Raw genomic sequence first — 23430 nt, 5'->3', positions numbered from 1 at the left:
AAGAGCCTGGAGTAGAAAGCAGGGCAAAGAGTGAGTCCAAAGGCGTATGATGGGAAGGATGCTGGGACTCGTGAGTTCTAGAGATTTCTGATCATGTCCCATCAATCTTGTAACAGAGAGGAAAAGTTAGAGACATCAGAGGAAAAAAAATTAGGGATGTTGGATGGTACACCCCTAACCCAGTTAACTGCGGATGGACGTGAGGAGGAGAATACCAAGGAAGTCTAAGTATTCTTTGTTGTCAATGTTAGGGTCAGATCACTAGACTGGGAGGACTAAGGTTTGCCCCACTGTGGAAAGTATATCTATTTAAACAGGAAAAATCCTGTCATTGGCTCCAACCAACATAGGCTGAAGCAGGGGTCAGATCTGATGGGATCCTCTCTCTCCCTTTCATCCTTTCTTCTCCTGAAATAGTGGGTAGGTATGTGAGTGTTTTCTAGGGCTTTGAAGCAGAATGGACTCTCAGAGGTAGGTTGAAGCCAGGAAGGGGAGAATGAAAAAAGGAGGGGATGATGCAATGATTCACTTTTTTCCTAGGTAATAATAATTATAGTATTTGTTAAACAATTACTATGAGCCAAGCACTGAACTACATGCTAGGGTAGATAGAAGATAATCAGATCAGACATGGTCCCTGTCCTATATAGGGCTCACCTTCCAAGAGGGAGAGTGAACTGGCACTGAATCCTCATTTCACAGATGAGAAAACTGAGGCACATGGAAGTTTAGTGATTTGTCCAACATCACTCAGCAAACAAATAGCAGAGCCAGCATTATAACCCAGGATCTCTGACTTCCAAAATCATGCTCTTCCCACTAGGCCATGCTGCTTCTCATCTGGTAAGCAGATTTGTTCTCAGACTAAGGGAATATGTAGGGCCAACTGTAGGGATAAACCGGCCTATTGCTATTTTCCAAAGAAGAAATGAAGCCTATCAGAAAATCTGAGTTTGGGACTCTTGATTTAATGTACTGAAACATACAGGCAAATCTCAGGTCAGTTCAGTGGCCCAACTAGCCTTTATTTTGTCTTCAACAGTGACAACAGAATGTTTGGAAGAACTTTAAGGGTGGCTTTCTACAGCATCCCAAATCTCTAATCTTATGTACAATATTCTGGAGAATCAATTAAAAGAGAAAAAGAGTATCAGCCACATAAATCGAATATGAAGGACTCCACTGACTCAATTTACTCAAAATTTTGAGTGAAACTTTACCGGACATAAACTATAATCTCAAATTAGAAAGCACATTTAATAAATCAGCGGTATTTCCTGAGTGCTTATTGTGTGCAGACCACTGTACTAAGTGCTTGGGAGAGGACAATAGAGCATGTTTGGCATGAGCCCTGCTCTGAAGAAGGTCCTCTCCAAAAATATAACTACCTATGTAATGAATAGTGGGTATATGACTTTGCTAAAATATGAAATACATTCACATGAGTTGGACTAGACCTGAAATCTCTTTTATTTTAGTGTAACTTCACTAGCTTCCCCTCTCCCAGCCCCGAAGCACTTTACGTACATATCTATAACTTTATTTGTATTGATGCCTGTTTTCCCCCCATTAGATTGTGAGCTCATTGTGGGCACAGAATGTCACTGTTTATTGTTGTATTGTACTTTCCCAAGCACTTAGTACAGTGCTCTGCACACAGTAAGCGCTCAATACTACTGAATCAATGAATTGTGTGTGCAAAAATATAGTCTTTTAAAGAAGTAAAAATCACCCAAGATAGTTTAAAGGGTTTCATGCAAAAAATAAATTCCCTGAGAGGATTTTTGCTTTGGGAGGCTGATGATAATGTCATTTCAACTCAAAAAAGCTTACAAATATATTAAGGCGGCAGCTAATTGGGTTAATGATTTACTATGGCTATTTCTGAAACACTAACTTATGGCAAAATCATTATATTGCTGCCCTTGTAAATGATACTAATTTCAAGGTTAAAATTTTAGAACGATGTCAAAAGCAGAGAAATAATCACACTTCTCTAAGAAAAATAAAAAATTCCACAATGAATCGTTTCAATTACTTTTAAAATCATAGATAGAGTTATAACACAAACGCATGGACACTTACCTTTTGTTTCTCGGAATGGTTACTAGCTTGTTTTGTTGCCTCAGCTAGTAACTGCTCGTACTGTTTATGGCCTTTGTACTCTCGTACCCGCTTTTCATGGACCCATGCCCTCTCCGGCTGGTTGCTGAAAAACTGGACATGATATTCACGGGCCCCTGAAAATAAAACAGGCTCTTATCATTTTTAGTAACATATGCATATGGATGTGCTTACTCAAAATTTTCAACCTCAACCAGGCTTCTCCACAGGGACTTATCAAGCTTTTATTACTAGTTCTAAATCACCCATCCCATGTACACATCATCCATAACCAAACTGATCAATTCGTCAAACATCTGTATGACAACATCATGAACTGGGGAAAAGGGAGGATTTTTTAAATGTCTGAAGACTTACTGCCATAACTGAAAACATTTCATATATTCAAGTTTTCTTAGAAGACACAGGTAAATCTCAATTAATGGGTGATAGGTGGAGGACACGATGTGAAAATTTACACAAAATTCTACTTAAATTTCTTGTTAGCTAGCTATATAAAATATAATAATTGTTCTGCTACGCTTCAGTATTATGTCTTCAGCCCTGAGAGAAATTAGTTGGTGCTATGATACTGGGGGTGTGGAAGGTGGGTTGGGGATGAGTGGGTATGTGTGCTCACGTGTGCATATTTTTACCATGGGAGAACTAAAAGACAGGCCATTTTAATGAAAACTGCTTAGACTGCAAATGGCAGGAGGGAAGAAATCACGAGGGAATGGAGAGGGAATAAAAAAGGAATCGGACACTGAGAAATATCAGAGGTATTCAACTCAGAGAAAATCTGTCATGTTCTAGATGAGATGGCTCTCATCTGGATCGAAGCAATGTGCTTCTAGTTAATAAATCCTTAATAACTAGGATTTATTTGAAGGATTAAAATAAAATACCTTAGATTACAGAATTACTAGATTGATACTTCAGATTGACAGGGTATGTGGGCAAATACAATCTGTAGCATCTACTTCATTCTTGGCTTTTGCCCATGTGGATTTTATTTGTGCTTTGAGGTCCCAAGGGATTATATTCAGAAATATTCTCAAATCAGATTAGCACTTCATGTATAAAATGGGCAAGGAAGAGAATGAGAAGAAAAGATACCAGAAGAAAACAATAGTTGAAAAGAGTAGATGTTGCATAATTTATTTTATAGTAAATACAATTTTTTTAAGGAAAGGACAAGCTTACATTTTAGTGGGAAAAGTATGGGTCTGGAAGACAGGAGACCTCAATTTCAATAACCGTTCTGCCACTTGCCTGCACTATGGCCTGTTTGCCTTCGGTGTTCCTCAGTTTCTTCCCATCAATGGGAATAACACCTGTTCTCCCTCCTTTTTAGAGTGGGAGCCCCATGTGAGATAGAAACTGTATCCAATCTGAATATCTTCAATCTACCCAAGTGTTTACTGTGTGACTTTGGGCAGGTCACTCAACTTCTCTGTGCCACAGTTACCTCATCTGTAAATGGGGATTAAGACTGTGAGCCCCACGTGGGACAACCTGATCACCTTGTAACCTTCCCAGCACTTATAACAGTGCTTTGCACATAGTAAGCACTTAATAAATGCCATTATTATTATTATTGTTGTTATTATTATTATTACTACAGTGTTTGGCCATAGCAAGTGCTTAGATACGTACCATCATTTTTAAACACCCTATTTTTGGTAAACCACAGCAGACATTCCTCTTTTTAAGCTTAATGAAAAACGCACACAAATATGCAAACCAAATGCCAAAGCACTTTTCAGAGACCTAGTTGCCTGTAACATGTCCCTTAAGACAGTATTACTTATTGTATGCAAACCATATAAAATGTCTAGTTAAGGCTAAAAATGCTGCTACTCAAAAATCATTAGTGTTATATCAGAAACCGGTACACATTTAACTATTTCCATGATGAATCTGTTAAAGTGCCTTGAAGTCCTCAGAGAGTCTCAAAAATAGAAATTATAAACATTATAAGTTTATGTCATTAATAAGGACAGAGGGGCTATTAGTATGAATAGTAATAGCACTAGCTGTCTTTTATAGATTTTAGACTTAGAATGTCCCTAAAGGCAAGAGTTCACCTACATTTACCATGGTTCAGGAGCACCCTTTTTTTTTTGTCTATGGACTGGCTGGTGCGTCAAGAGTCACTCCGATGATTTTGCTAAAAGAGCAAAAAAATCTCCACTGTCCTACAGCGCTAAAAGCTGGGCTTTTCATCCCACCGCTAAGGTAGAAAAGTATCTGATGACGAAGATAGTATCAGGATTTAAATGGGCAAACTCTATACAAATTTTAGGAGTACACTTTCTGGAAAGACAGAATTGTGGAGGCACATTGCATGGATAGGCTTTTTAAGTGAAGACCCAAAAGGCCACCTGTGGATTCAAACTGATGAAGTTAGCCCTTGCTGAAAATAATCACAAATTAGAAACCCAGGATGAAATGAAAGTGCTTCATTTAAGTTCAGCCAACTGCTTCAGTAAGAGGCTGAAGAATGTCTGGTGAAGTTGTTTGAAGTTGAAGGCAACATACGCCTAATGTACAGTTGTCTGTCATAATTGAAGACACCACAGATGGTGAAGTTCATCTATGAGTCATGTATAACAAACAACTAATGTGGGATCCACAGTCCTGGCCACACTGGGCAAACAAAGGAATTTTCTCCGGTGTTGTATATACCGTATTCAGTGCTAGGCCTGTTTTCTCTTTCGCCTCCTTACCTCTTCACACTTAGCTTTTGCTCAAAGAAAGTCGCTCTCTTCTTGAAGTTAGTGGGCTGTGATAAATCTGTCCTCAGCAATTTTCAGCTGGGATGCAGCACTGTCTAAAGATTTGTTTTACTGTGTTCTTAAAATGCTTCCTCTGCCCTCCTTGCTTTCCCAATTTCAGCTCTCCATACACCAGTAATTTGGGTCCCACATGTCCCACCCAGCATAGCTGTGTTACAGGGAGCAAAACTATTTTTTTAAGGTATTTATTAAGTGCTTACTATGCATTAAGCACTGTTCTTAGAGCTGGGGTACACACAAATTAATGAGGCTGCCCTGTCCCAAAATTGGTCCACGGTCTAAGTAAGAAGGAGAACAGGTACTGAATCCCCAATTTGCAGTTGAGGAAAGTGAGGCACAAAGAAGTGAAATTATTTGTCCAAGATCACAGAGCAGGTATATGGCAGAGCTGAGTGCCACTACCTTCCATTTGACAGTCTCTCAAAAGTGGTGCTGACCTTCTTGATCCTGTTTCCTATTTATCTGTCGTTGCGTTGTTTGGTCAGTATGCTGCCTCAGTTTACAGAACACACGTTAGGATTATTATTATTACTGTCATTACCCTTATTATGGTATTTGTTTACTGCTTACTATGTGTCAACCACTGTTCTAAATACAAGTCATTCAGGTTGGACACAGTCCCTGTCCCATATGGGGCTCACAATCTAAGCAGGAGGGAGTAGGATTTAATCCTCATTTTACAGTTGAGGAGACTGAGGCACAAAGAAGTTAAGTGATCTGCCCAAGGTCACACTGCAGACACGTGGTGGAGCCGGGATTAGAACTCTGGTCCTCTGCCTCCCAGTCCTGAGCTTTTTTCACTAGGCCATGGTGCTTCCCGATCTCATACGAAGATAGGAAGTCGTGAACCACTGCAATTACAGGCTCGACTAGGGTAAATCCTGGTCTCAGAATGAGGTGACGTGACTCTGAACCACACTTTCATTCATTCATTCAATCGTATTTATTGAGCGCTTACTGTGTGCAGAGCACTGTACCAAGCGCTTGGGAAGTACAAGTTGGCAACATATAGAGATGGTCCCTACCCAACAGCGGGCTCACAGTCTAGAAGTGGGAGACAGACAACAAAACATATTAACAAAATAAACGGAACAGTAAATATGTACAAGTAAAATAAATTGAGTAATAAATCTGTACAAACATATACACAGGTGCTGTGGGGAGGGGAAGGAGGTAGGGTGGGGGGGTGGGGAGGGGGAGAGGAAGGAGGGGGCTCAGTCTGGGAAGGCCTCCTGGAGGAGGTGAGCTCTCAGTAGGGCTTTGAAGGGAGGAAGAGAGCTAGCTTGGCAGATGTGCTGAGGGACGGCATTCCAGGTCAGGGGGAGGATGTGGGCCGGGGGTCAATGGCGGGACAGGCGAGAACGAGGCACGGGGAGGAGATTAGCGGCAGAGGAGCAGAGGGTGCGGGCTGGGCTGTAGAAGGAAAGAAGGGAGGTGAGGTAGGAGGGGGCGAAGTGATGGAGAGCCTTGAAGCCGAGAGTGAGGAGTTTTTGCCTGATGCGTAGGTTGACAGGTAGCCACTGGAGATTTTTAAGGAGGGGAGTAACATGTCCAGAATGTTTCTGCACAAAGATGATCTGGGCAGCGGCGTGAAGTATAGACTGAAGTGGGGAGAGTCAGGAGGATGGGAGATCAGAGAGGAGGCTGATGCAGTAATCCAGTCGGGATAGGATGAGAGATTGCACCAGCAAGGTAGCGTTTTGGATGGAGAGGAAAGGGTGGATCTTGGCGATGCTGAGGAGGTGAGGCCGGCAGGTTTTGGTGACGGATTGGATGTGAGGGGTGAATGAGAGAGCAGAGTCGAGGATGACACCAAGGTTGCGGGCTTGTGAGACACGAAGGATGGTAGTGCCGTCTGCAGTGATGGCACACATTTCTTCCTCCCTCACACTGGAGACCACAGCTCTCTCCCACAGTACTACAGGGGATGAGAGAGGAGTCTCAACTGGCCCATGGCAACAGAGCAAGAGAGAGAAGCCTAGAGACCTCTCTTTCAAATAATTCTACCCATTTTCTAGCCGGTGAAAGTATTTTAATGAATCATTAAGTGCTTACTGTTTGCCAAGCACTAAGCTAGCGCTGAGATTAATACTATGCACTCAAAATGGACTTAGGCCCTGTTTCACAGTGTCCCCATGAATGCAGTAACTAACTGCTGAACCTGGGGATGGGAGGAAACAAATGCAATTCAGATGACTCAAGGCACCGATGCTGGTGCATGTACATTAAGCTGGGATTCTCCAGTCAGAGCTTGCTGGATTCACCCACAAAACCTGAACTTAGGTTTACAACACTTTCCCCTTCCCAACTTGACCGCTACTTTTTGACAAAGAGGAACACTTTGGGGAAACTGACACTATTTAAATGAGCTGTAACTGGAGAAAAAGTGCTTGCAGGTATAAGTTTTCTTTCTGGGGCCAGGGGAGGGAGGGGAGAATGGTTTGGTGCCTCCAATTACTAAGGCACTCTTTAATTGAGGAGACCACAATCATAGAACAGTGCCCAACAAATTGTAAGGGTTTAACAAATACAATAAAAAAACGGGGACGCAATACACAACAGGCTATCTTCTCTTGAAAATCATGTTTACTTAAAACAGTAATTTCTGTAACATTCGCTCAGTGCCTTTCCTTACCTCTTGTGTTGATTTTTGTATGAACGTGGAGTTGGGGATCGCTTGAAACCATGCATGGCCACCAAGGATAGGTTCCCACTTTAGACCAGACCAGATCACCAACCTGAAACTTCACACCAGTGGTCACTTCTGTGGGCAGTGAAGGTAAGTGCTGCTGAGTCTAAAGGAAGAAACACAAAAGCTTGTCAACACGGGCTGGGTGCACAGCATTAGGAAAAATGACTCCGGTTCATGTCTGTACAGGCATTAAAGAGAAATTTCCACTCAAAAATTCCAGCTTTGGCTCAAATCTGCACAGGGCCAACCCAATATTAATTGCTATTCTGCTGTTAGTGAAAAGTACATGATGTTTCTGAAGCCACAATTCTCTAGTCCTGCCTCCAGGCCTGACTCAGGAACCCCAACGTCACTTTATCTGCACGATGAATAAACATTGGGGAGGAGGGGTTCCTAGCTTTGCCCAAATGGGCTATTATGGGTGGCATTAGGATTGCCCCCAGAGTCCAGGCACTGGTGGGAGGCTGAGCGTGAGGAAATTACAGCTGTCAGTAATCCTGGGGAGGAGTTGTCATTCAGATGGATTCCTGATGCAACCAGAAAGTATGCACCAGACCACAATCTCATGGAAAAAAATACCCTTGCATGTACAAACTCAACCTCCTGCTTCTCAGCTTTTGTAGGCCTGAACTGGAACACAAAGTTACTGGGTCAAACACGCGTAATAACTGCTAGACGTATTTTTTTTGGTACAGTCATTTCTGCTATGACACGCTATTTGTGTTTTTGAAAAACCTTGAGTTACAGGAAAATTGCAGTATAGTAAGCTCCCTGTGAGCAGGGAACACGTCTACAAATCTTTACAATATTACAGATGTCTACAAATGTCTACAAATCTGTAATATTGTACTCTCCCAAGTGCTTAGCCCAGTTCTCTGCACACAGTAAGCACTCAATCAATACAACTGATATATTAACCACTGATTCAATGGGAATTAATGGACTGTGGACATTGACATGCACTTAACAAAAATTCTTATATTATGCCCACCATAAGCAGCATTTATGTTCTTGCCACTTGGTTATTTTTTGGTATTAAATCAGTAATAATAATAATAATGGCATTTATTAAGCGCTTACTATGTGCAGAGCACTGTTCTAAGCGCTGGGGAGGTTACAAGGTGATCAGGTTGTCCCACATGGGGCTCAGTCTTCATCCCCATTTTACGGATGAGGTAACAGGCTCAAAGAAGTGACTTGCCCAAAGTCACACAGCTGACAATTGGCAGAGCCGGAATTTGAACCCATGACCTCTGGCCACGCTGCTGTAAATACCATAAAGTTGCAAAAACACAAAGACACAGAGTCCTCTACTGCATTATACAGTAAGGCCAAGGCAGAGGCTGGGAAGCACAGCAGCATCCCACCTTGATTGAACCATTGGCCTCCTACATCAGCTCTACCAGCAGTCTCTGTTCCATTGAGAACAAAACTGTTCCAAGAAAGATCTTCCCTGATATTTCCCATTATATCCAAATCGTATAATGAAACCACATTTTATAGCAGAAATGGTTGTACCATTAGGATGCGGGTAAAGTCTGTTAAGTTTTTTCAGCCTGCCATTAGCTGGGGTTTGTGCCAACATGGCCAGTGTGAGATTTTACTTTTAATGGGAATTGGACTGTGTTCCCCAAACCCAGTAGAAGCAAGGGATGGGAGAAAGTGACCAAACAGAAATTCTCTTTTGCTTCTGCAAATTCATTTAAAAACTCCCACATGTGACTGATGAAAGATGGTCATGAATTTTTGAATTTAGAGCACAATTCCAAAGAGCAGAAAAATCTAATAAAAATATCTACCTCTTAAGCTAACTCCAAGCATATCTGAATGCTACTGCTGAAATTAGCTAAGCAACTGTAATGTGCTTCCCGAAATTTTAAGCTTACAAATACTTCGGTACTAGTGGTGTATACTGAGTGCCCTTTTGGTGCAGTGCACATAAAGTATCATTTTTAATTTTTTTTACATTTTTTAAAGAAGGGAAAGAGCAATCAAAACACAATTTTATATAAGCAAAACCTCATACATGCTTTTTTTCCACATTAAGTACTAACCGGGGTTTCCTCCAGTATCAAATCTTCTCCTGGTTTTTCTGATAGCATGCTAAGCCTCTCATTTGGTTTCTAAGAGATGGGTGATAAAAACAATAAAAATAGAAGTGAATAGGATAAATGGTGGTAAACTAAATTCTCTATACATATTCATACCCAGAAGGAATGGGGGAAATTGATTAGCTAAAAAATAAAAAGAAAACTGCAAACTGGAAAACATGATGGAACATGAAAACATCCTCTCAGTTGCATATGATGCTGGGCAGGTTTGAATTTTTTTTTTTAATTTTCCATCCTGAACCCCTTTTCACCCTTAACTTTCCCCTTCCGGTCAATTACACTCCAGGCTGGAAACCAATCTCAAATTTACCTTTAAAATGGAACTTATTTTAGCAATTTAAAACAAGCTTTTCTCATGAACAGGTCCCAGACTTCTTGAAATTACTCATTCAACTAAGACTTCTGTGAACTTGTTAAACAAACTGCAGTTTACAAAATCTCTCAAATACTGACCCTGAACCTGAGTTCAAACAGTCTCTTCTTGTACAAGCAGTGCAAAACTCAAACCCAATAATCAAGTTTCTCTTGGTCACAGTCACTGTAGAGGGGCATAAAAACAACTGCCATCAAATGTTTCTCTTACTACAGTTAAAGGATACTCAGCCCAGTAGGAAAGATTTTGCAAACACCCTGTACCAAAAAACCTCTCAAAACAGTCCATTTCTCGGACGATTATTTTTGCTAAGCAATTTTCTTTTGATTGAACAGTTTAACTCTAGTTAATACAAAATAAAGGTTTTCAAAAACACACTTTTCATTGAAATATTTTCCTTGGGTTTTTTTTTTTTAAGTGCATCAAGACTTCTACCATTTCAATCAATCAATCAATCCTATTTACTGAGAGCACAGTGTGTGCAGAGCACTGTAGTAAGCATTTGGGAGAGTTCACTATAACATAGGTGGTAGACATATTCCCTGCCCACAACGAGCTTACAGTCTGGAGGGGGAGACCAACATTAATATAAATAAATTACAGATATATACATAAGTGTGGTGGGGCTGAGGGAGGGGGAGAAGAAACGGTACAAATCCAAGTACATGGGTGATGCAGAAGGGAGTGGGAGAAAAGGAAATGAGGGCCTAGTTGGGGAAAGCCTCTTAGAGGAGATGTCCCTTCAATAAAGCTTTGAAGGTGGGGAGAGTGATTGTCTGTCAGATATGAAGAGGGAGGGCGTTTTAGGCCGGGGCAGAATATGGGCGAGACAGTGACGGCGAGAGAGATGAGACTGAGGTACAATAAGCAGGTTGGCATTAGAGGAGCAAAGCGTGCGAGGTGGGTTATAATGGGACATCAGGGATGTAAGGTAAGGAGGTAAGGTAAGGTGGCATGACTGGGTAGCAACTGCTTGAAATTGAATTGAGAAAGATCAGCAATTTGTGAGCCTATAGAAAGTTTGCTTAGGATAACTAAATGCTTGACTTGCATTCTGTTTTACTATCCACTGAAGGTGAATGTTTCAAAAGTTATATTTTGACTGACAGCATCCCTCTGATAAAGGTTGTCCACTGACAGGTTTGGTTCAGCCTGGTAAGAACTCTTATCAACACTTCCCAATTACCGAAGGTAAAGCCAAACCACACAGTCAGCCTGTGTCACTAAATCCTGTCAGTTCTACCTTCGCACCTCTAGAATCTGCCCCTTCGTCTCCATCCAAATTAGTACCACACTGGTCCAAGCACTTATATTCCAATTTAAGGAATCAACCTCCTCGTTGACCTCCTAGACTCCTGTTCTCTCCCCTCTCCAGTCCATGCTTCACTCTGCGGCCCAGGTCATTTTTCTAAAAAAATTCAGTCCCCATCTCCCCACTCCCCCAAAACTTTCAGAAACCCCTTAGATCAGCTTCAAGGAACTCAATTAGCTCTCGCCCTCCTACCTTACCTCACTCATCTCCTAGTATAACCCAGCTTATGCAGTTAGCTCCACTAATGCCAACCTATTTACTATACCTCGATATCATCTATCTCTCCACCAACCCCCTTGATCATGCCCTCCCTCTGGCCTGGAACTCTTTCCCTGTTCAAATCTGACAGGCCACCACTCTGCCCATCTTCAAAGCCCTACTAAAATCATATCCCCTCCAAAAACCCTTCCTTGACTTGAAACTGAATTCAAGTCAATTTATTTCCCCACCCTATTCACCCTCCCCTCTTTGTCAGTCATGCTCTTTGGTATGTACCCCTTAAGTACTCTGATGTCCCATCCCAGCCCCACAGCACTAATGTACATAAACTGATATTCTCCCATTTCCCCTATCTGTAATTTATTTTAATGCCTGTTTCCCGGTTTAGCCAGTAAGCTCATTGTGGGCAGGGATCCCATCTATCAACCCTATTGCATGGTACTCCCCCAAGGCCTAAGTATAGTGCTCTGCCCACACAGTAAGTACTCAATAAATGCAACTGACAGATTGATCGTAAGTACAGGATAGTGAATGCCTTTACTAAAGAAAGAGAAGCAAAATCCATTAGCAGAATAAAGGCATTAGTAAGAAGGCTGTCAAACTTAGCTTTGGTTTTCAGAGTTAAATTCACCATCTTTACTCACACTACATATTATGGAGGGCATGAAACACTAATTTTTGATGACTCGTTTTCTCTCAAAAGATGCTAAAAGATAAATGGCTAAATACTAAAGAGTCTCCCTTGGAATTGGCATGACGCTAAACCACATGTTTAGGATTTTGTCAGCTTCTCCTGGAAAGGGCTCCTATTATATCCCTTCATCAACAGGAAAAAGAATGTATAATTTTGTAGCCACATTACACTGTAGTGCTAAATGTTGCCTTCATTGCTGGATCATTTCTAAATTAAGACTTACACTGAAAACTGACAGCTTCATTAGGCCTATGTAGATTAAATCTGGCAGAATGTCAAACTCTTAATTAATAATCAACTAAGTAATCTTCAAATGCTGAAAGCAACAATATATTCTCTAAAGAACAAAAAAGCAGCTTTGAAGTACCTTTTACATTTCAGGCAAACACAAATTTTAGGAGGATTTAAAATCTCATGAGTCTCCTTTAAGTTGGATGATTAAATACCATATCAAATTTAGTCTAAATGGAATTGGTACAGCTGTCTAATTCTTTTCCCCAAACTGGCAAAGACTAAGTCAATATGAAGCTATAACTTAAATGCCAAGTCCACTTAAGTGCTCTGAAGGAGACCCATTTCTTAAAAAGAGGCCACACTTGGATGCCTGAGACATTTCATGTGACAGTAGGAAAAAACACAAGAAAAAATTCCACATGTGCTTGATCTGATGCACAAAAACTAAAAGTAGTTTTGAGGAACATGTATCTTCAAGAGTCACCTCATATCTCTTCTTGCCTAGACACAATTTGCACTGCAAAAAGGTTACAGTTAACAGCTCTTTCAGAGACAGCCAAATTAGGGTGGCAATGGAAGAAATTACTGATAGACAAAAATTCTCAGGAAACTATAGAGAAATATAAGATGGTGGATTTACTACAAAAGGAAATTTAGCATATTTCATCTGAGATTAACTTTAAAAGATAAGATCCCTGTTGGATTTCAAATGATGATGATGATCATAATGAGCAGTCAATCAACAGGATTGACTGAGCACCTACTATATGCAGAACTTACACTATATGCCCTTGGGAGAGTGCAATATACCCTCAAAGTGTTTACAGTCTTACAGAAAATTATTTACATTTCTCCCTCTAGATGGTAAGCTCAGTGTGAGCAAGGAATGGTGCCTATCAACTCTGTTATACTGCACTCTGCCTGGCGCTTAGTACAGTGCTCTGCACACAGTAAGCAATAATTCAAGTCAGGAAGCAGTGTGGCCTAGTGGATAAGTCCTGGGAGTCAGAGGATCTGGGTTCTAATCCCGACTCTGCCACTTGCACTTGTTTGCTGTGTGACCTTGAACAAGTCACTTAACTTCTCTGTGCCAGTTTCCTCAACTGCAAAATGGGGATTCAAAACCTGTTCGCCCTCCTACTTAGACTGGGAGCCCCATATGGTATAGGAAATACACTCTGCCTGATTAACTGTCTATCCCAACGCTTTCAACAGTGCTTGACACACTTAAATACCATTAAAAAAACACCACTGGTTGACTGATTACACTTAGGAGGAAAAAGATGGAGGAGTGAATAAATAAGTGCTTAAACAGTAATGTAAATCAACATGTACATTAGTACTATGAGTGGCTGTGATAATCAGCCTACTCTGCATTAATGATTATCTACTCTGTGCAGAGCCCTGAGCTAAGCAGTTGGGAACAAACAATACCAGTAGAAGATACAGTCCTTGCCCTGAGGAGCTTCCAATCAAGTAGCAGAGGCCAACAGAAATAGACTGATCCATACAATGGGAACTAAACAGATCAAATAAATTCCACAGGTATCAACAAAATTAGCAAGATAGGAAGGCATAAATGAATAAACAGAATAAACTGAATGAAGGGAGGGGGAATTTCTCACAAAGGGAAGAACATGACTATAGTTCAGCCAGTAGAGTCAAGAGTAAGATACTGCTAGGTTAGCTTGGTAGGAGTGAAGAATGGAAGCTGGAGAGCACAGGTAGAGGACCACCACAAAAAGGGGAAAGAAGGAGGTAGCTGCTGGAAAGCCTTGAATCTAAAGGCTTGGTGCAGATCTGAATAGCCACTGGAGGCTTTTGAGAAAGGGAGTAAGATGTTCTTAACGGAATTTTAGGAAGATGATCCATACGTAGCTGATTGGGGGGTGGGAGGGGGGGTGTAAGCTTGCTGTGGGCAGGCAACGTGTCTACCAACTCTGTTGGTTCATACTCTCCCAAACAGTACAGTGCTCTGCACCAGCAAGCGCTCAGTAAATATGATTGGACGATTGTAGGCCTGGACCAGGTGTAGAATGAGAACAATAATTGTTCAGTGCTTACTCTGTGCCAAGTACTGTACAAAACGCTGGAATGCCTATAAGATATGGCATGGTCCCCATCCCAGATGGGGCTCACGGTCTAAGAAGGAGAGAGAAGAAGCATTTAATCCCCATTTTACAGATGAGGAAACTGAGGCACAGAGAAGTTAAGTGGCTTGTCCAAGGTCATGTAGCAGGGAAGTGGCAGAGCCAGAATTAGAATCCAGGTCCTCTGACTCCCAAGCCTGTGCTCCTTCCACTAGGTCAGGAGGGGAGGATCCAAAAAGTATTGTGGAAGAAAGTGTGTCAGGATTTAAAGACAGACTGAATAAGGAAAATGAAAGAGAGAAAGGAGTAAAAGTTGACTTCATTAACTGGGATGATGGTAGTGTTGATGACAGTGATAGGCAAGGCAATAAAAGGAGCAGGTCTAGGAGGGAAGGTGAAGAGTCCAGTTTCTGCCATCAGTCCGGTTTCTGCCTCCTTGAGTTTAGAGTACTGGAACATCACCTACTTGGCTACGTCCTGAAGTCTGGAGGAAATGTGAGACGGCTGGGAGAGAGGAGAGGTCAGGGCTTGTGAGGTAAATTTGGGAGTCATCTATGTGGAGGTTATATTTAAAGCCATATAGCAAGTGAGCTCCCCTAGTGAATGAGTGTACAGTGAAAAGGGTAAAGGACCCAAAAAAGAATCTTTTCAGGGCAGCCACAAAGGGTGAAAAGAAAAACAGCCAATAAAGGAAACTAAGGAAGACAACCACGGGAGCACCACGTCAAGAAAACCAAGGCTAGAGAGAATGCCAACAAGAAAGAAGCTTCAAAGGCAGCCAAGAGGTCATGGAGGTACAGGACTGATGGAACCTGTATGATTTTTTTTTTTTTGGTGGTACTTGTTAAGCACTTACTATGTGCCAGACACAGTACTAAGCCCTGGGGTAGATACAAGATAATCAGGTTGGACATTGTCCCTGAACCACATGAGCTCATAGTCTAAATCAGAGGGAGGAGGATTTAATCCCCATTTTTACAGATGAGGTAACTGAGGCACAGAGAAGTTGAGTGACTTGCACAAAATCATACAGAAGACAAGTGTGGAGCTGGAATTTGAATCCAGGTCCTCTGACTCCTGGGCCCATGCTCTTTTCACTAGGTCACACTGCTTGCCTTGACGTGACAAAAATGATAAAATGCTAACACAATAACAAACACTATCAAGCAAAATTCCTCACACTTTTCATCTGACAGTCCTCCTTGAACTGCCCTTGCTCCATACTGTTCTGCCAAAATAAATACATAAATAAATCAACAAAATATGATTTAGTTGATCCCCTCTGGGGGCATTGCTGCAGGTTTTAAATGGCAGGGAGTGTAGATGGAGGCCCCAGGAGGCAGAAGAGACTAACTCTCCACATTCATAAGGAAGCATATAAGAAGCAGCGTGGCTCAGTGGAAAGAGCCCGGGCTTTGGAGTCAGAGGTCATGGGTTCAAATTCCGGCTCCGCCACTTGTCAGCTGGGTGACTCTGGGCAAGTCACTTACCTTCTCTGTGCCTCAGTTATCTCATCTGTAAAATGGGGATGAAGACTGTGAGCCCCATGTGGGACAACCCGATTACCTTGTATCTACCCCAGCACTTAGAACAGTGCTTGGCACATAGTAAGTGCTTAATAAATGCCATTATTATTATTATTATCATATAGTCCATGTAAACTCTAGAGAAGCAGCGCAGCCTAGTAGAATTAGAACCTGAGTTTTCATCCTGGCTCTGCCACTTGCCCATGTAACCTTGGGCAAGTCACTTCATTTTTCTCTAGGCCTCAGTTTCCTCACCCGTAAAATTACGATTTAATACCTCTTCTCCCTCCTCCTCAGACTGGGAGCCCCAAGGGGGACAGGGACTGTATCCAACCTGATTATCTTGTATATAACTCAGCACTTGGTATGGTGCTCGGCACAAAATACACACTTAACGAAACAATTCTTCTTCTTCTAAAGAGCTGCTGGGAGCTCTGTAGCACCTTTCTAAAGCACCCTCTCTTGAAACTCTTCCACAAACCCCTCGAGGTCCCGACCAACTGTTTGAGAAAGCTGCTCTAAAGAAATAATGGAGCAGTGGTTCTCAAATGGCAATTCATAGAGAAGCAGTGTGGCCTAGTAGTTAGTGTATGGGCCTGGGAGACAGAAGGCTCTGGGTTCTAACCCAGCTCAGCCACTTGTCTACTGTGTGACCTTGGGCAAGCCACTTTACTTCTCTGTGCTTCAGTTACCTGATCTATAAATTGGGGGTTGAGATTATGAGCCCTCTGCGGAAAAGAGACTGGGTACAACCTGATTAGCTTGAATCTACACCAGGCTTAGTACAGTGCCTGGCACATAGTAAGAGCTTAACAGATATTTTTTTTAAAAAAGAGTTTTGACAAACTGGACATCTTTGTGGATTGAATCCATCAGGCCTCACACTCAATCTACTTGATTTTTCAGTCTGCCTCTATCACCAAAGTAATAAAGCATATCAAGGGGTAGATTGTTCAAAACAATAACAAAACAGGCTTCCTGAGACAAACTGCAAGAGACACTCTGACCCAAATTAAATAACGATCTTGCATGTCTCAATGAAGAACAGTATCATCTTCATATCTATCGTACTCTCCGAATCGCCCGATACAGTACTCTGAACACAGCAAGTGCTCAATAAAAACGACTGACTGATATCTAGAGGCACAAATACTGTTTATAAGGTTCTGCAAAGTAGTACTTCTCTTGCAGTTCTGAGTTGGAAAATGCCCAGTTGTGCCTTGTGGAGACCGGCTATTTTTGCTTCTTCACATATACTTTCTTGTACAGACATTCAGGTCAACCAGGATGGATGAGTAATTGACAGATGCTACCCAGAGATGTGGGTAACCTTCACTCACCCCCTCTTATGTTGCTGCCAGCCTGCCCTTTAAGCCCCCTAGGTTGGCATCAGTGGAGAGGACAGGACAAAGTATAGAAAAGCCTGAAACGCTTGCTGATGTCAGGTGAGCGGGCTGATTTAGGGTTCTTGGCACAAGCTTGGAGATGGAAGAACTCTACTTACCTACCTAATGAATGGTTTAAGTTCAGGACTGTAGAACTGCTAATGCTATGTTGGCTGTTGACGTTAGACTTGTCCCTTGTGGAACACTACAGAAGCCAAATTTTCACAGGAAAATGTACCTCCACAAACACGCTTGCCACAAGTACACAATAGAACAGTACTTGACACATAATAAGTGCTTAACGAATACCTTCATCATTATTGTCATTCAGTAAGAGGCATAAACATCCCTTCTAGTTCTAATTATGTCCAACTCCTTTGCTCCTTATTTTGGGGCAACACATTTAACGACTTTCATTTATGACAGATGAAACAATGTCCTCTCATTTACTAAACCTCTAAAACAAGCAGGCTATTCCAACAAAGTGACTGAGCTAAACAAATTCAGATTTTGTTGGGAGCACACATATATATAGAGCACCTCTTCTGTTTTTCCCATACTACTGGAGTAGAAGAATATGATGAGAAAAAAATGATTTATTGTATAGAGTCTGATTATTTCTCTCACTGGTGCCAATATTATCAGACAATCATGGAAAACTACGGAACGAAGAGTGAATGTCACTCCGGAGGGAATCTACAACAGTTAACAATCTTTACTTGAGAGAAATGAAAAAATTTTGCATTTACCAACCAAAAGAATCTTTCTCATGAAAACAAAGGTAATACTAATAATAGTGATATTTATTAAGCACTTACTATGAGCCAGGCACTGAACTAAGCGCTGGGGTGGATACAAGCAAATTAGGTTGGACACAGGTAACAAAGGAAGGGAATAAATAATCCTGGTTTCGTTCTGGTGTCAAACAAGTAGGCTAGCAATACAAATACAGAATTGTCTCTCATTATTGAACAGTGACCTCTTACGATTCAAACCCCACATAAAAACACTAATTTTGTACAGCAAATGCACAAATCCAACTCTTGATTCTGGGTCAGTCTTAGGGGCATGCACATTTTTATTAATATACTAAAATGAACAATGGAAACCAAAGATATCAGTTTAGTAAAATGAATTTCAAGTTGCCTTTATGTAACAGAATAGAAAGGTGAAAGATTATCCATTTAAAACTAAGTGAAAATGAATTCTGTGGAATCAAATTAATGCTTTTAAAAATTAAGCCCTCCATTCCTGCAGGTTTGTTTTATGCCCAAGACACTTTAATGATGAAAGCTACATATACAGATGAAGCCCTACCCGAGTATATTCAAACTATGAGTTGGTCTAAAAACAAAACCCCCAGCGTAATTAGTCATCTTATTTTTTTGACTTTCAATCTCAATTTGAATAATCTAGCTGGTTTCGATGATTTAAGACAATCCAAATTAACAAGGCTGTTTACAAGAAGTGCCCTAGCAAGAAAGAGCTTTACATCACACACACTTTTTTTCCCCCAATAATGTTTCACAATGGAACAAATTCCAAAGAAACCAACGATCAGCAGCAGAATTCTTGAAGAGCAGAAGAGTAATAAGGTCTGAGGGGCTCCCAGTGAATGCAAATACACCACAAAAAAGTTTTTCACTTACATTTTGCTCCTCTGGTTCTAATTTTGGAATTTTGTGTGACTTGCGCTCTTCTGACCTAGAAGAGTCATGCTTGTTACTTTTTTTCCTCTTTTCTTTCCTGCCTTCATGTTTTGTCTTTGCGTACTCACTTGCCTGTACTTCATTTAAAAGGTCTCCACAGAGGGAGGATTCAAACAATTCCCTGCCGTTCTGGATGGTTTTGGTGATTTTTAACTTAATTTCTGGTGAACCAGTCTTCTTTGGAATCACCGTTTGCGGTATCGGAGGAGGTGGCGGCTGTGGAGGGGAAGGTTTTTCCAGAACTTCATGTGGTCTTGTGTTTGAAATTTCCGTATGATAATAGTCAGTGGGACTAAAGTTTCTAACTGCACCAAAGCCATTGGCTGAACCATTGGGATACTGACTGTACGCCTGGTATTTCGTTTGAGGTTCGTACATGTTGATTGGGGGTGGGTAGCCATTTGTGAGCGGAGGGAGGTCCTCGGTGGTTGGTGTTGGATACTGAAAGCCTTGCTGTAGGCCAGTTTCATACGGTGTCTGGCCACCATCTTCCACGATGTCACTGCTATTATCAAAGGCATCCTCCTGGCGGATATTGGCCGAGTCAATGAGTTGAGGTGGTTGCTGAATTGTGTTTCCCATGATCCCTTGCATGAAAGAGAAAGAGAAATCCATTGTTCTGCTCCAGCATCCTTAACTTTCCCTTTCTCTCATAGGGCCTAAAAGGAAAGTGCAAAGGAGAAAGGGAATTAGTATGACTTGCAAGAAAAAGATACAACTAAAAACTTCTGAGCATGACTCACTCCCTCACTGGACCCAGCCACCACTCAAATTTCCTTGCAGGCAGCCAGAAATACTCTTGACACTGGCCTGCTTATCTTTAATCTTGTGTGCACCTAATTCCTAATATCGTCCAGAACTCTTCTGCAAGATCTCCGCAACAAAGCTTTATCCTCCCTCCGGGAAGAGCTCATCAATTCAACCGTACCCTCCTGCTTGCTTAGTCAGGTATTTCCACCATTCCCAGTTTGTGCAGGAGTTATGTATCCAAAGTGCAGAGAGTGCATATAAGTTTGCACATGTGTGCACTCCCTCTCTCTCTGTCCCTCCCCCTTCTAAATTCTTATATTCAAAATCCCTTCAGTTCCATCAGGAAAGCTTTTCCATACAAAGCAGTCCAGGGGTATCCTGATTATAGGTTAATTTAGTTAAGCAGAGAAGCATCCATTATTATTTCATTGGTTTTGAATCCATTTGGCTCCAAACCAAAACATGAGAGCATTAACAAGCTTTGCAAATAAGCCTAGACACATACTTTGGCAATAATGAAAATATTTTTGTAATATCCTCTTAGATATTTCAGAATAGAAATCTACCACTTATTGTATCTTCTTTCATTTGGGAAGTCAGTCTTTCCTAAGTTCCTGATAGCATTTTATCTGGACATGCTATCTGAAGGCCTTCATGACTGTCCCTATTGACAGTGCTCTCAGCAGAGAGTTTTGGATAGACAAATTTGCACCCAAATAATGAATAAATTAATCCTGGCTGTCTCAACCATTTTCCCCTAAAATGGATCCCCATACTGAGAACGCGTCTCCACAGAGACAATTTTAAATGCTGGAAAGATCTAGTATCCAATCAGTGCTAATAATAAAGCAATAGTTCTAAAATTCCTGCCCTAACCTTATTTCTCTACATTATGGCAAAGAAGAAAACTCTTTACTAATTTGGACTGTTCCTTTTTAAAAAAAAATGATGGTGAAAGAATAGCAAATGGCTGCTACTCATTCCACTCCAGCACATGGGAAAACCAGTTTGGACTTGAATAAATAGAAACACTAAGAATAAAAATCATACGAGTACACATGGGATTGTCAACTAAGCAGCCAAGTCTGTAGGGGAGAAGGTTTGGTATGGACTCCATTAATTTTTCATAAGGGAAAGCTATACTTTCATTGCTAATTGTTGTCTTGTGCTCAGAGTAAATGAAAATTTTAGCAAATACCATCTACAGCTGAAAAATTGAAATATCTCCTCTAGGACCTATCAAACAAATGTACATACCACACTAAGGCAAAAGGAATATAAAAGGAATATCCTTATTTCAGTAATAAAAGAGGCACTGTTCAGCTAGGATTCATGAGTCTCCTAAGTAGGTACAAGTTTCCGACTGAGTTCAATTCTAACATCTAATAAGTTGCAACCTGTGATTTTATTTTCCAAACTGTCACATTAAAAATCAGTTTCCAGATTTCTCTCCTAAATTATATGCTGTGGGGCTGATCCCACTGGACATCTTTCATCCGTTTGGAGAAATTACACCTCGATTGTTTCGGTTTGGTGACAGGACAACGCCTAAAGCAGTTTTGGTTATTCTCTGTGCAAAGCCACCGCCCTCTCCCACCCCCACCCACTCAGTCCGAAACAACGTTTTAATTTGCTTCACATTAGAAAAAGGCATGCATTTCCTCCTTTCCCACTTGCTGTTGTTTATTAGAAACAGAGACCTAGACAATGGGCACAGGGAGGTAAAGGAATGATTTTCTTTCCACAGCTTTAAAGGAAAAGCCAGCAACTTCATCATTATCCCCTGCCAATTTTTCTTTTACATTTTATCAGGAATAATCAGCTGCATCACCTAGAATAAGACATTTCCTTTCCCTTAAGTTTATACCTTAGGGCTAATAGCCGACACGCCGTAGAGAACTGCTTTTTCCTCCATCCCTCTAAGACAGGTAGCTTGTAAGAAACAGTGATAATGTCTTCCCTAACTCCTGACTATGGATCGACATGCCACATCAATTTCATTTAAAACATGCTAAACTTGAAGAAATAATTTATCCTTACAATTTATATCAAAGTGGAGGAAATGAGGCATATTTTAAACTCCCCTACTTTAGGCTACACTTCTATGTACGAAGAATTGGTTTGGAGGATTTATTTTCGAGCAAATGGGAAACTCCAAACAGTCCTCCAAGAAGATGGGGTAAGAACACTACAATTTTAATTCGATACCACAAGGGCAAAGTACAGCTACTAGACAGTAAGGAACACACTCTAATTTACGAATTCAGTTAACACTTATATAATTCATTAAGTACTAAACTCAAAAACACTACATAAAGAAGGTTCTACCTGCCTTCTGAACAATGCCAACAACCTATCATGAACATCACAGTTTTTCCACCCTATTCTAGTGGAGCACTAGTAGGTTACATCTCACAAAATTCAAACAAAGTATGCCCACATCTAAAATGACAACAATGCAATAATTCACTTCAACACAACTACCATTTTGCTCTCCAGTACTCTCTACAGGAAGGTATCCTATATGGCATCCTGTTATTAATACAAGATATATTTAGTAAGTCTTATCAACAGCATTAAAAGTGCATAATTATTTTAATGATTTTGGAGGACATCTATTTCTGTGCTAGGAAAATAAAAAGAGGAGAAGAACACACACAATTAATTTCACCCCTTATATAAACAGTCAGTTCTGGTGATCAAAAGCTAGACCGTCACAAAATGCACTGCTACCACCATTCCTGTTACTGTGAAAAGAGCATGGTACTAAGTGCTTAGTTCAGTACTGCATCTTAAAGAAGGTCTGGAATGTATAACGTCATGCAGAAAAACATTGATGACTGCAGAAAAGATGCTGCAGCTATACGGGGCACTGCACCCAGTGGGCCCTCAGTAAATACTACTGATATTACTAGAAGTAAAAGTATTTATTAAATTCTTACTGTTGCAGAGCACTGAACTTGATACTGGAAAGAATACAAGTGTGGTGATTAGGCAAGGTTTGTTGACCTTTAAGGAGCATGCAATCTAAGAACATAATTGGGGGGAAGGGTCTAGTGATAGGCACATGACGAAAGCTGAAATGACAAAGCACCAAAACAGCATAAAAGAAGAACAGACCAAACAAAACAAAACAAAATAATAGGGAGGAGACTCAGTGATTAGGAGCCTTAGGGCACAATGGGGAGAGGCGGGGAAATTGATTGATTATATTTACTGAGCACTTACTATGTGCAGAACACTTGGCGCTTGAGAGAGTAGAACAGAACTGACAGACATATTCCCTGCCCACAAGGCAGTCTAGAGGGGGACGTTAAAATAAATTATGAGTATAATAAAAACAATAATAATACTGGCATTTATACGCTTACTAAGTACTAAGCACTGGGACAGATACAAGATAATCAGGTCCCACATGGGGCTCCCAGTCT

At 41.0% G+C, this 23430-nt stretch overlaps 1 protein-coding gene across 3 annotated transcripts in view; it reads right to left on the bottom strand.

Moving 5' to 3' along the window:
* NSD3 (nuclear receptor binding SET domain protein 3) overlaps positions 1-23430 on the bottom strand; it is a 107909-nt gene that overhangs the window by 44593 nt on the left and 39886 nt on the right. For all 3 annotated transcript variants that reach the window (XM_038746266.1, XM_038746267.1, XM_038746268.1), the window contains exons 2-5: positions 19190-19908; positions 9651-9719; positions 7540-7699; positions 2086-2240 (exon numbers count right to left, since the gene is read on the bottom strand). In XM_038746266.1, the coding sequence (XP_038602194.1) occupies positions 2086-2240; positions 7540-7699; positions 9651-9719; positions 19190-19864 (1059 nt within the window). In that variant the 5' untranslated portion in view covers positions 19865-19908. The remainder of the gene's footprint in view (positions 1-2085; positions 2241-7539; positions 7700-9650; positions 9720-19189; positions 19909-23430) is intronic.

Source organism: Tachyglossus aculeatus, chromosome 5 (assembly GCF_015852505.1).
Source record: "Tachyglossus aculeatus isolate mTacAcu1 chromosome 5, mTacAcu1.pri, whole genome shotgun sequence".
Taxonomy (NCBI): domain Eukaryota; kingdom Metazoa; phylum Chordata; class Mammalia; order Monotremata; family Tachyglossidae; genus Tachyglossus; species Tachyglossus aculeatus.
The sequence above is the reverse complement of the archived record's forward strand: the minus strand, read 5'-3'. Positions and strand labels throughout refer to the sequence as shown.